This window comes from Acanthopagrus latus, chromosome 18 (genome assembly GCF_904848185.1).
Source record: "Acanthopagrus latus isolate v.2019 chromosome 18, fAcaLat1.1, whole genome shotgun sequence".
NCBI lineage: Eukaryota > Metazoa > Chordata > Actinopteri > Spariformes > Sparidae > Acanthopagrus > Acanthopagrus latus.
Genome location: NC_051056.1, coordinates 12198238 through 12212250, shown reverse-complemented (window position 1 = coordinate 12212250; position 14013 = coordinate 12198238). Strand labels below are relative to the sequence as shown.

General features: G+C 41.3%; 1 protein-coding gene across 1 annotated transcript in view; it reads right to left on the bottom strand.

Annotated features, from left to right (window-relative positions):
• Nucleotides 1–14013, bottom strand: part of aff2 (AF4/FMR2 family, member 2) — a 173745-nt gene that overhangs the window by 55268 nt on the left and 104464 nt on the right. Inside the window, exon 9 of the mRNA XM_037077694.1 lies at nucleotides 11924–11978. Within this exon, the coding sequence (XP_036933589.1) occupies nucleotides 11924–11978 (55 nt within the window). The remainder of the gene's footprint in view (nucleotides 1–11923; nucleotides 11979–14013) is intronic.

The window sequence follows — 14013 nt, the reverse complement described above, 5'->3', positions numbered from 1 at the left end:
TTGTCTCCTGTAATAAATCACATGTCTAATTATTCAAATTATACAGATTGACTCAACATGATAGACAACTTTTAGATTACATGTGACACTTGACATAATAAAAATAGATAGAAAATAAAGTTTCTTTTCCCCCGTGTCATGGTGAGTTATTAAGGTTGTTAAGCTTATCAAAAATAGCATATTAAAAAGAAAGGTGAGATTTTGTGAAATAAGTTGTAATATATTAATAAACACATTAATATAATTAGATATATTTTTTTACTGTACGTCTGGTATTTTGGGGTTCTTGGTCGGCATGACATTACTGACTGACCAATGAACTGCTATGAAAAATAATAACAGTTATAATACCATGAAACATTATTTTATAGACTTTTCTGAACAAAGTACTTCACAGAGAATAAAAAGCGCAGAATAAATAGAACTAATCAATACAACTTGAAGACACCATCCAGCGTTTCCCCTTCGCCCATTTAAACCTCGACTCTTCAGACCCTCACTTTTCTTCCTCTCTCCTCTCAGAGAACCACGCCGAGGCTTTCTTGTCATTAAAGCGAGAGAGAAAAAAAAAACCCTCTCTTTATCTTCTCGTCTTTTATCCCTTGTTTCCTCCCTGCCCTCTCCCTTCACCCCAGCCTCTGTTCACTCTTTTATTTCCATTCATACTTCCCCTCCTTTCAGTAAAAGAATGGGGTGATTAGGTTTGCCAGTGAAGCCTTTCTCCCCTCCCTTTTCTCCCCCTCTCGTCTTCCTCTCCTCCCTCCGTCAACCCCGAGTCAATTTTGTACATGACTACATCAATTATGAGAGCAAAACAAAAACAGTAAACTCAATTTCTGAGAATATCAGCCGTTAATTCATCTTCAAGGCACTGAAACCCCGACAATTAAAATGAATTACTGGAACAGAATCAGGACCTTTTCTCGCCTCTGGCTTGTTGTCTTTCTTTCTCTCTCCAGGAATAAGGTGATTAACTGGACCAGTGAGGTTCCTGATAGATCGATGTGTAGCTGCGGGCTACAACAACAAACCTCCTCAGATCTCTGGCTTTTGGAAGACTTGCAGGGCTTGTGGAGAGGATCTACGTGTGAATATATTTAGCTAGCTGGTGGCTTTACTTGGATTTAAATAAAGAACAATCCAACCAGTATTTATTCACACAATCTCCTCGGTTTCTACGCGGCTGGAGGTATTGTTCCTGACACGGAGGACAAGTTGTTTTACCCAAAGCAAGACAATTCAGACCTTAGAGCTTTAGACGTAATGCGCTCTGTATGTGTTTTATGTTTATCCGTAAAAATCCCACATCGCCCTTCTTTTCTCAAGGCATCACAGTGTTGCACATCAGGCCTGGCTGGATGCAGTTTTAACAAAGCTTTAAACACCCCCGCACCATCTTGAACAGCAACCGAACAATGAATTCTTCACTTGTCTATACGATGTCGCCGTACTTCGCACGAGAGACTTTATAGAGCATTTCTAACACCTGAACAGCGGGTTCAAAAATCCACAATTTCTGATGCAAGTCTTGCGCAGAGGTTGCATACTGGAAAATATAGCAGCTACTGCATTTAGCAAAACAAAGATGTTCCGCATCCTGACTTTTAGCATCTTTCCATCAGCTGCCAGTTGGATTTAATGCAGCAAGACTCAAGACTTTTATATTCTCATTGACACCTGGCTGTGTGCAGAAATAATATTAGTCTTTAGAAATTGAAGGCGAATCTTTAATCTTTCAGAGCCGAATTACATATTCATGCCCGATTAGATCCACGATCACTCATCCCTGACGTTCTCCTCAGCTATGTGACACATGTTACACCAGTCATGTGCAGTAGCTCGCGGACAAAATGAACAAATGTTTCCCTTTCTCACCTGTCAACCAAGATATGAGATTTCTCTATTTACTCAGCTGCCTTTATGCCCATGTTGTCACTTTCACCCCTTCCAGTCACTTCTTAATCTTACTGATCGATGCCTCTCTATATTTCACGCTCGCTTGTTTGCTGGAGTTTGCTCCGGCCATCTGTTACAAGTTATCTCCGTTTCAAGGTCGCTCATTGGCCTCTGCTCTTTGCTTTATTTTTGAGACACACTGCTGCACCTCTGCAGAAAGACTGTGTAAACTACACTCAGTTTATCTGAGCTCATGCAAATGGACACAAACTGAGCTGAATTCAGTGACGCAGGGCTAAGCCTGGCGTTAGAATGCGCAGCTGCTTTAAAGGTCCTTTATGCCCAGTCTGCTCTGATAGGTGAGTTCTCACAGGCCTGAGCAGGCACAGCCCACCATGTTTTTACATCATCCAGTGATGGGGGCACAGCTGACTGCGGTGCAATATTTAAGAATTCATTGTCAGAGTAAATAGAGTGCATCATATCACCAGACTAACCATTAGCTACAGCTAACTATAGCTGCCGTTAGCTTGTAAGCTCATCTATCTGGCAGCTAGCTGTCTTTTTAGCTGATTCTGACCAGACTGGGAGCTCGGAGCACCAGGGGACTGTCAGTGTTGTTCACTGTTGGACTATCACCTGTTGCGCTACAATATGGCTAGGGGCTAGATGGTTAGCATGCTAACTTCAATAAACGTCCCTGCAACACAAGATATATACATCTTTGACATAATGTATAATGCAATGAGAGTTATTTCTTCTGTTGAAAATGTTTTTGACTAAAATTCCTGCATATATTCCTTTATATCTAACCCCAGACCTACTTTTTAATCAATATATACAAGAAAACTCACTTTCTACAATCCAGTCCAGATGTAATTATAAAGCACATTTAAGACAACAGCAGTTGGCACAAGTGCTGAACAGTCAGAAACAGCTAAAAACAACACAATAAAACAGATCATAAGAACAAGAAAGGCAGCCCTCATACTGAATCAAAAGCCGAGGAATAAAAATATGTTTTAAGACGGGATTTAAAAACAGGCAGTGTAGAGGACAGCTTAATATGTAGAGGCAACTTGTTCAACTGCAAAGATGCTTTTCCCCATAACATGGAATTTAACTGATATTCTTTTGTGTTTTGTCCTATTTTTAACTTGTTTGTAACAAGACATCACTGAAGCCTCAATGATACCAGTTTAAATAAAGCTAAGTAAATGAGATACCTTAACAGTAATGAAATACAAGGATGAGCCTTCTCAGCATAAACAGGTGATTATACAGACAGCAAAACAAACTGTCACTGCAGCAAAAACAATAAGATAATTCTGCCCAAGAACTCAGATTTGAGCTTCTTTAATCAGAGATGGGTTTCATGCTGTGTGTTGACTCTGGCGTCCTTCTCGACAAACATCCACGCACGCCTCACTTTTTTCCTTATTTATGTAACACTTTTGCCACTGTGCATTTAAACCAACCTCCGCTGTGATTTGAGGTCACTCTTTAACTCTGTGCTCTAGACGCTTAGTTGAAGGCTGATGAAAAGTCGGACTCTCTCACTTCATGGACATTTTCTCCAGCAGATGCAGATCCCACATGTTTAAACGCACCCTGCACAGTTCTGTTTACACTGCTCCTCAACAAAAACACACAGCGCACATCCTGAAGGCTAACAAACGCGGTGAATACATTTCCTGCTTCATAAAACACTGGTCTCAACAACTCTTGTTTTCCTTTTTTTAAATCTATATTTTGGTCTTGGATTGTTAATATCTATGCAAAGCAAGCAATCTTTTTCATCTTCAATTCTTTTTCCTGCATAACCAGAAGGGAGGTGTGCTGCCCAGTCAACAGGCTCTATTAATGATAAAAGAGGTATTGAGATATTTACATAAAAAGCCATAAAAAATATAGATGTTCAATAAACTGTTGAGTCAAGTAATATAGAATGGAAATATTCAAGTACCTGTACTATAGTGAACCCCCACTTTACACTTGTACTACTAGCGGTTGAACCCCGACAGTAAACCATTAAAGGTCCAGTCTGTGGGATTGAGTGACATCCAGCAGTGTGGTTGCAGATTGCAACAAACAGAATATCCCTCCTCTCACTGTCCCCTACAGTATATGCTAAAAACACAAACAAATATATTCTAATTTAATGAATGACTCTTAGTTTTAGGTGATTATGGACAAATGAAAATATTGTTATAAATATTACATTCCATTTCTGCCACGAATTCCTACACAATGAACTGTATCCTGTGAGCCTTCTTACGGAATACAGATATTATAGCAGGCTCGTCAGTGGTGGCGCCATACTGTCAGAGGGAATTATTAAAGGTTTTATGAAATATAATATCACACTTTTTGAGTGTCGGGGAAAATGAGCAGTGGCACTAATCACACAGCAAATGCCACGTATTTAAAGAAGTGCTTCAGCACTGGAACGATGGGCCTTTAAATCTGGGCCATAAAACTGGGCTGCTGATGAAGGTTCTCAGTCATCCAGGTCATGGTATTTCTAAGTGCTGTATCGCAGGCAACTGGACTTGTTTCAGCTCCTCGAAGCAGTTTCACCTCTCATCCAAGGCACTTCTTCAGTTTCTAACTAACCGGAGGGGAGTCGCAGGCTTTAAACCCTCGTTTGAAAATTCTATAGGGCCACTTGTGAGCTGTTGACCCAACTGGCCTTGGTGTGGGTTGTTAGGGCTAAGTGAGCCCAGGTGTGAATGGACAGCTTAACAACCATGTTTATGCAGCAGAACAGAAATATTTTTAAATCTAGTGCTCCATGACCAGAGACAACTGGGGGGAAAAAAACTGCCTACTTTAGACAGTTTGATTGAGGTTTGGTGAAACGCCTTTCACTCCATCCGAGAGAGGGAGAGAGAGAGAGAGAGAGGGAGAGAGAGAGAGAGAGAGAGAGAGAGAGAGAGAGAGAGAGAGAGAGAGAGAGAGAGAGAGAGAGAGAGGGTTAGGGTTAGAGAGGGGCGGCTCTCTGGACACCAGACTCTACTCTTTCGGTTTAGTTGATACAAACAATCCTACACTCACCAGATGACATGTTTTGGTGGGAAAAAAAAGTGGGGGGCTGTGGGTGCAGGCAAAATGGAGAGAAATTTCATAGTGTTCATTTCGATGTACTACCAAACTTGTAGTGATACAAAGCTGGGTGAAGATCGACAAAGTTGTTGTTATCAAGGGACTGAGGCCTCTGTTTAAACTGTCATCTAGCAACTACGTAATGATAACGACATGCGACACTTAAGGATCTGTCTAATTCAGCTCAGAGGTTAATTGATTGGTTGATCCCATAGTACACTGCTTTAAGATAAGATGAGATAAAATAAGATAAGACAAGATTTTTTTCTTTTATGCCCAGTAGGAGGAGTTCAATTTGGGAAGGTTGCTAACGGGACCAACAGTGTGAGAGCAAAAACAAAACAGTTCAAAAGTAGCAGCACAAGGTAGGAGTGGACGAAGAGAAAGAATACAATAGGATCAATTAAAAGCAATTTCATAGGAAATGAAGACAAATGGCAAAGTTAAAAAAAATGTTTAAATAACTACACACATATAAATTATTCATGGCTGAATTCCATTTAGCTGCTTCAGTTTTCCGTGCCCTGTTATTATTGTGCATGCTGCCTCACCGTCGCACTGACATTTAGCTGAGCCATGTTATTAATAAAACCTTTGTCCTTAACTGCAAAATATCTGCTGCTGAGTTGGCATCAAGTTTAAGTGAGTTTACTGTCGACATAACCCTAACCCATGTCTATATTATGTTTATTTCAATGACTTCATCTATAGATTTGTCTCAAACTTCGACATGTCCTCAAGTTTGATGTCATATAACAGTACAAATATATCACCTGTCCGGAAACAGAGAGCCTGTCTCAATATTTCTGCATCTCGCCGACTGTGAGGCAGTGTGTAGACATGACTTTGGTCCCCGGTGTGCTGGACACTTTCACTGGCTGCAGCTGTGTTTTTTCATATAAAGACAGAGCTTTTTAAGCTTGACTTTGCTCTGACCGAGGTGATCTGTCATCACAAGCTCGGGGAGAGAAAAGAGAGAAATGCAGGGAGATAGAGAGACAAAGGAAAGTCCTGCAGCGGTAATTGGGTTGCTGTTTTTCTGTCAGTTTCTAAAGTCATTAGGAACATCTCTCTCTTTCCTGCTATCTCTTGTTTCCTCTCCTCTTCCCCTCCTCCTCTCTCTCTCTCTCTCTCTCTCTCTCTCCTCCATCCCTCTTTCCCCTGCTCTTTCTTTCAATTCCCTCCTCTCCTCCGTCTCTTTGCTCGGTGCCAAAAACATATTCATCATACTCCTCTGCTGCCCTCACAGCGCTGTGCCACAGAATACTAATGGCAGTGTGTCTGTGTGTGCTAGAAGACTGTCAGCATGTGTTTTTATTCATGTGTTTGCTGGCGTAAATGCTTCAGAGTATAAATCGGCATGGGTCCACTGTATGTGCTTGTTTGTGTGGACGGATAGCATGTGTGTAAATACGCACACGTCTGTATATTTGATGTTGTGTGTGTGTGTGTGTGTGTGTGTGTGTGTGTTTCACTTCAGGCTATAAAAGCTTGATAATACACCATGCACTCATTTGCTATAAGCCTGTTAACAGCATGCACAGAAAAATGCCACTGAATTCATCTCAGCCTCTCTCTCTCTCTCTCCCTCTCTTCACCTCTCTCATTCTTCCTCTTTGTCTCTCGCTCTGCCTTCTTGTTTTTCCCTCCGTCCCTCTCCCCCTTTATCCTCGCCTCGTCTGCATTGTTATCAGTCTGTCTCGTCCGTCTTTGTCTTCCTCTCTCTCCCCCTCTGCCCCGCTAACTTATTCACTTTCAGTTCTTTTCATTCCTTCTGTCATTCCCTCTCACTCGCCGCCTCTGTTTGTTTTGATCACTCTCCATGTATGTCTCGCACGGCCGTCCAGAGAGAGAGAGAGAGAGAGAGAGAGAGAGATTTACGACTAGACAAAAATACAGAGAGGGAACATGTGGTGGAGACTTAAAAGAATAGTTCAACATTTAGGGAAACGCGCTTTTCACTGCAGAAGACAGTAAAATACTAAGTTCTAATCCTATGTCCCTGTGAGAACTGTTCAGTTATCTCCCGGCATATAGCAAATACTTTTAATGGTTCCCATTCTTCCTGTAAAACATTGACGACTCGCCTTGGACACACATTTATCCAATTAAATGTAATTTGCTGTGGCCAGCAAACCCCATCGTGTGAAACCATACCTGGCCTTTAGCTCGTGCGGCAGAGTGATGTCCTATCAGGACGTGATGACATGATTGGATCTTGAGGCCAGCTTGAAGGAGAAGTTTACTCAAAAATTCAATCATTATCTACTCACCCCCCATGCTTATGTAAAGATGGATAAAGTATAGCAGAACATTTCTGGAGCCTCACAGCAAAACAACATCGCAGCATTCTCCTAAGCAACTAATGTAGCTGGAGACTTGTTTTAAAATGTGAAAAAAAAAAAAATAAAAAAAAAGATAAATAAAAAAAACTCCATACCATTTGTGCGGTGTAATCCAAGTCTCCAGATGTCCCAACATTCAAAACTGGTTTGAAAAGATGTTGTTTACACCCTTGACATGCAAGTTTGTGGACCCAGTTCAGACGGTTGCACGATTGAGCTTATAGTTTAGCAGCTACAAAAAAAGTGTAAATAAAGTTCTCTTTGACATTTGTGTGCTTACGGAGACTTGGATTATGCCGTATGGAGCTTTTTTATGTTTTTGTTTTTTTCACAATTTAAAATATGAGAATGCTGCAGCACCTACTTGCTGTGATGCTCCCGAAATGTGTTGAGAACTATGAATTTTCATTTTGAGTGAACTTATCCTTTAAAGCTCAACAAGCTAAAACTTTGAATAGCAAAAATGGGGTTATGGGTGGTTTACATCCGAGAGCTTCTTCTTCTTTTTTCCCCTTCTTTTTCTTTGGCAAACAGCTTGCTGCAGAGACCAGAACTTCTGCAACATGTTGAAACAATTCAACTTCTGCAGTAGGAAAACTGCAGTAAAACACAACCTGGGTTATGTTTTTGGAGCTCGGGCAATCAGTTCTGTTGGCTATGATAACACTGCACTTGCCAAACTAGCTGCTGAGATCTTGGACACAGCATCAGTCCCTTGCTGTAGAGGAAAACCATGAGGCTGCACCACTATGGTCAGCAGGTAAAAGTGACATAGGGGACTGATTTGCTTTACTTTAAAGTCTCAGTGAAGCAGAAGGAGAATAATAGTAATGTGACGCATGTGAGGGTGAAACAGAAAATGTATAGTTACAAGAGGGATTTAAATAAATCTTTTTAGATTTTTATTAGACCGCCGCAAAGTGCGTCTGGCTTAGTGAAAGGAGTATAGATTAGAACTGAAACACAGCATTTGAACTGAAATTGAAACACGCATCTCAGAGATTGTTCTACTATCAACTATGACCCACTAGACAACAGTCAGATGCAGTTTTATATGATTGGCATGTCTGTTTAGCTGACACAAATCAGCTTTTGACTGGATAAAAATTAGTGTGCATGCACTCCCAAAGTTTAAGATGACTCGTCAAAGTTACACCGCACAACTGATATTTTTATCGCATCTTTGGCACATACCAAGAGATAACTGGAGGTTTCCTGTCACAGTGTCTTTAAGGAGAGCTTAAGGTTTTGTGACACAGCAGGAAACGGAGCGAGAGAACGACTGTAGCTGCATTTCACACAGAAGAAAGTGAGACACAGAGCGAAAGACAAAGATCGAATTAATCATAGTTTACCTCATCCTGTCGGCTCATTCTAATACTGAGAATAATCATAAGTAACCCCTATGATTAAGGAAGCCACTTGCTGCAATTCTGAATGCATGCTAAGTATCTGTAATTAACAGTTCTACTTTCAGTGTAATTATAATAACTAAAACCACTATAAATGACCTGCCATCATCTATAATTATAATATCTACCATGGTGGTAATTATACAATCAGAAGGCCGGTTAAAAGGGGATGAGAGGAACTGGTATCTTTTCATTAACAGAAAAATATCTCACGGACTCTTTGATGAGCGCTGATATCAGTGTGCGCAGTAGGGGAGGGGGCAGCGGCACGACCCCCACTGACTGCTTTGAACTCATCGCTGGCATCATTAATGCATGATGATGGTGATTAGAGCAGGGAGGGCCACCATGCCAATTTTCATACGGAAAAACAAGACAAGAGGAGCAGGACAACTGCTAGCTCGTATGCAAAAGAGCCCCGGAGTGACAAAGACAAGCTCTCCAGTCACACACACTGAACCAACCGTGTTGAAACACCCCTTTTGGATAAAAAAAGCTGCACGATGCACAATCCCTCCGAGGCTTGTCTGTATTACACCAGTGATGTAGCAGCTATGGCCCTTTCGGAGTTTTGACAGTTGTTGTTTAGCCCCCAGATTACGGCGCCTGAAAGTGTGCCACCTGAATAACTATAGACTTTCATGTTTAATTATAATTAATTCATAATTTGATCAATTTAAAAAAGCTATTACAACTTGATTAATTTCATTTGCATTTAAATGATGGAAAAAAAAACCAACAACACAAAAATCATTAACAGAAGGAGAGGTCCGCTACTCTGTGGGTTGGACTTTAATTAATTTGTGTATGGCACACAGTGTACACATTGCAGTGATCGCAAAATAGAAACCGTAAAATGTTAACGCGGGAAACAAACAAACTTAATATGAGAGGCGCCATCATCATTCAAAGACAGAAAGATGAAATAATTAATCGCAAATTTAATTAACTATTTAATGAAAAAGTACAATTTCCCCATGAGGTCCATTTAGTACATGTTCTGGAGCTTCTGATTCTACCACATGAGCTGCACTAAACCCATTTATATCAGATACTCTTCTGATCCAGAGCCAGTGACCAGTGGGAGGAGAGCTCAGACTTTTTTAACTTTTGGGATCAAAAAATGTATCTTCACTTGTGTTCATCGACCTGACTGCAGCAGTGATCTTGCTGACTGCTGACTGGAGCTGGAGGCAAAGTGTACTTTACCACATGGACATAACGTTACAGAGAGAGGTAAATAGGAGAGAGAACTGGGGTCTCTGGTGAGTGCTGAATTGAGTGAGAGGTCGACCTGAATTCAAACACACTGACGCACACCATTGGTGCCTGCTGTTGTTTGCTAGCTCAATGCTAGCTAAAGTACAGTAACGTAATTTGGCTGTTTGGTTTGAACACATGCTGGTGCGAGTAGGGTGAGAAAACACAAAGCAGCGCTAGGTGAAATTGGCCTCACTTATGGTAAACAAACCAATAATCAACCGCCATGGCTGATGACAATCTATCTGATATGATTCAAGCACAAATGTTCATAGACTTCTGTTCACGTTCGTCAACTTTCTCCCTCTTTCTGGCGCTCTCCCACAAGTCATAGTGACAGGCTGTCAAATAAAACGCACCCTTACTGGGAGTAAACTTGTGGATTTGCCTGGGTTTGAACACTGTTGGAGACATTTGAGATAATGTAATGTGTCTTAGGACATTTCAATGTGACCATCTTACATGTTACATCTTTGAGCTACGTTTGGATTCATTATTGTGGGGCAGCTTATTTGAATTTGATGATCATTCACAGATATAGTCAAACACAATTCAGATTCAACGTTATCCTTCCAGTAGTCCCCCCCATGACGGAAAGAATAATAAGCAATTGCTGTTAAAATAACAAACTCTTTGAAACATCAACAAAGCAATCATTTTGATAATCACCAATGGAGGTCCTGCTTGTGTGTGACTTCAAAATTTATGGACTCAATTCAAAGAGAACAAAAACACTTGCACGTCCCTGCTTTAATTTTAAAAGGTTTATAAATCCTTTCCCGGTGGCTACACCTTACAATTACTGGGAAAAAACCCCAACTAATTTACAGGAAAGTATTGCTTTGATTGATACATAGTATACACCTCGACCAGCTGGAGTAAACTCACAGCGCTAGAGGAAAGTTACTGACGCTGCTGGGTATTTGACAAGTACTTGCAGGGAAGAGGAGTCGTTTTCTGTAGTATTTACACAGTGAAGCTCACGCTGTTACAGCCTGAACCTCTGATGACCTCAGCAGAATCGTTTAACTGGAATTATTTCCTGGCAGAATCTCTATTTGGTTCCTGGCTGTGTTTGGTGTACCAGGTTAGTTACTGTAATGATTTGGTAACATGCTATTTGTTTAAATAGGACAACACTTGGACCACAAAAGCTTCTTCTTACGCTTTCTGTACTTTACTTCGCATTACTTGAGACAAACCATTTGTGTTTGAAAGATTGTGTCATCCTAGTAGAATAAAAGAAGGATGCGAAAGAAAACATTTACATACACGCGCCTCCTTTTTAATTGAGATCGTGGATTTTTCTAAATGTTTACCTGTAACTAAATAGCTGTCCGTCGCAGCTGAACGCTACAAACCTACAAATAAATTATTAGGCGTACAGTTACACATAGTAGAATTTCAACAGAACTAGCCCAGGATGTGCTGTTGACAGCCCAGAAGCACTCTGGAAGAGGTGTTGTTGACCCTATTGAAGTCACAAATGCAGTAACTGGGGTAAGAGATGAGTAAAAGTTACCTCGAGTTAGTCCTGCTATTTATCGGTTGCTGACTTGTTGATTTCACTGATTACTTGGACTGCTATTCGGTACTGAGCTGTCATATCTGACACAGTACAATTAGAAATTGTAGCTTGGAACAAAGTTTTTTTTATCTGTGACTGAAGGGCTTAAGTGCATCATTAGGAAGATAGCTGATTGAGGGTAGTTGTATTTGTTGTATGGATTAATTGATTTTGACTTCTGGACAGATGAGTGAATCAGTGAATGTTGCATACAAAAAAAAAAAAACACTTTAATATAATGTGAATGCATGACTGCCTGCAGGGACTTAACTAAGCTGGAACGAGGGAATGTGTGCAAAGAGGAATGGATGATCGGACCGACTGCAGGGGGAGCTCACCTTTTGTTCACCCTCCTCCTCATCGCTGCTGATCTTCAGGTCATCCTCCAACATTCTGCGCAGAGACAAAGAGACACGTGTTATTGCAGTCCTGACCTCCTGTCTGCTCGCATTAGGTCGGATTTGCCGAGTCGTGGTCGGCGATTCCCTTTCATGAACATTGCTGGCAAATGGATTAATTACACAGCAGAAGAGGCAGAGCTGGTTCATGTTAGGCAGTGAGGAGGTGGACAGTGGATGGAGCACTTCGCTGCCTTAAAACCTACCAGATGTTCAGCTTTTTTTTTCGAGCTTGGAGGAGGAAAGCCAGATTGTTTTTTCACCTGGGAACTTTCTGTCTGACAAGCGCTGACCTACAGCCAAGAATGCCTTGGAAACAAAGAGGACGTGCTCGGCAGAGATCAGTCCCCTCGGTCAGGACTGTACATGGATATTTTGGAGAGGGCTAATAATTACAAAAAGGACCTGCTTGTTGCTTTTATTGGCTTTGTTTCGATTCTCACCACGCCAGAGATGAAATTCTAACAATATAGATGTATGGAGGCAGTGAAAGAGATATACAAGACACAGTCGATAACATGACCTCCCTCAGAGAATCACCTGCTCCTTACTGCACAAATTATTCAGTATTTATGTGCTGTGCATTGGCAAGTTGCTGTGTTTTATTGCTTTATATAAACCCTCCACACAAACTCCTGTTATTTTAAGCTGGCACTGCTATTGTTATGACAGGAGAATCCCCTGAAGGGATTTTTACTGCCTCACGAACCACTCTTGTCAGTGCTTGCACCGCTAAAAAACACTCCCAAGCGTTGTGGTGTTTTCAGATGGGACCGTACGAGTGGTGAATAACTGAAGCACAATAAGAGAAAAAAAAAAAGCTTTGCAGATAAGCAGGGCACAGTGCAGCACACGCGGCGATGATAGATATGTTTGAATGAATGAATAATGGATTCATGTTTTATTTCATAAGAAGGGACAGATGGAGAGAGCGAGATAGTGAGTGAGATGGAGATGATAATGACGGAGAGGAGAAGGGGAGCGCGCAACGGAGGAGAGGGAGATGGAGGCTCAATAGAGGAAGGAAATAAAATGCAAGAGAGAGTGGAAGCATCCATGAGGACAGACGCAGTCAGATATAAATGAGTTATGGACTGGAGCATCCAGCTCGGAAAGCACGGCATCAGATTTCTACAAGGCTCTTAATTGCCTTCATAAAACGGGGCCTTTTTATTTCTTAAAGTAAAGCACGAGTGGTGCTCCATTACTTGCGGAAGTTTGTCTGAGAGGATGTTAATATTTTCCAAAGCTAAATCAAAGCCACGCTCAGCTAATGACTAATTGCTCAACACAGCATTTCAGACGCACATGTACTCCGACTGCAAAACAAAACACACGCATAAATCTTTCTCTCTGACTCAGCTGAGGGGGGAAAACGCTCAAGCTGAACAAGCTCCCTGCCAGCGTCTCTGCATCACTGTCCACTATGAGGACAAACTAAAAGTAGTTCTTTTGATTTTTATTTCCCTTTCCTTAAGTGTTTCCTATGTGCGTGTCCATGTAACAGATCTCGGAACTGGCTCCTCTCTCCCACAGAAAACACAATGCCCCTGAAATGCCTCGTCAGTAGTCGCTCCTTTAATTCTGTGACTTTGTGACATCACACTACATCACTATGTTAAGGTGAGCTATGAGCCTGAAAATGAACTCTGTCCATCTCTGCTTCTTGTCCTTCTGTGTTCCACAGGAAAATATGCTTTCCTCTCATTTATCATTTCTTGACTCCATTTCGGCACTAAGCGATCATTGCTACACTTGGATGGATCTCCTTTAAACACAGGTTCTGTCATGTGTTGATCTTTCCATTGCTCACACCAACAACCATCCTTCACTTGAAAGCTATGCCAACGATGTGAATCTCATACTCTAACTACCTGTGAGTCAGACGGGTTGTTTAAGGCAGTGGTTCCCAACCTGGGGGTCACGAGATCATTAAGAGACCAGTAAAGCAGAAACAAACAGTTTCCTGCTGTAACAAATTAGTTTAACTTTTTCAGGCTGTCTTTAAATCATTGCATTTTTCTTTGTGA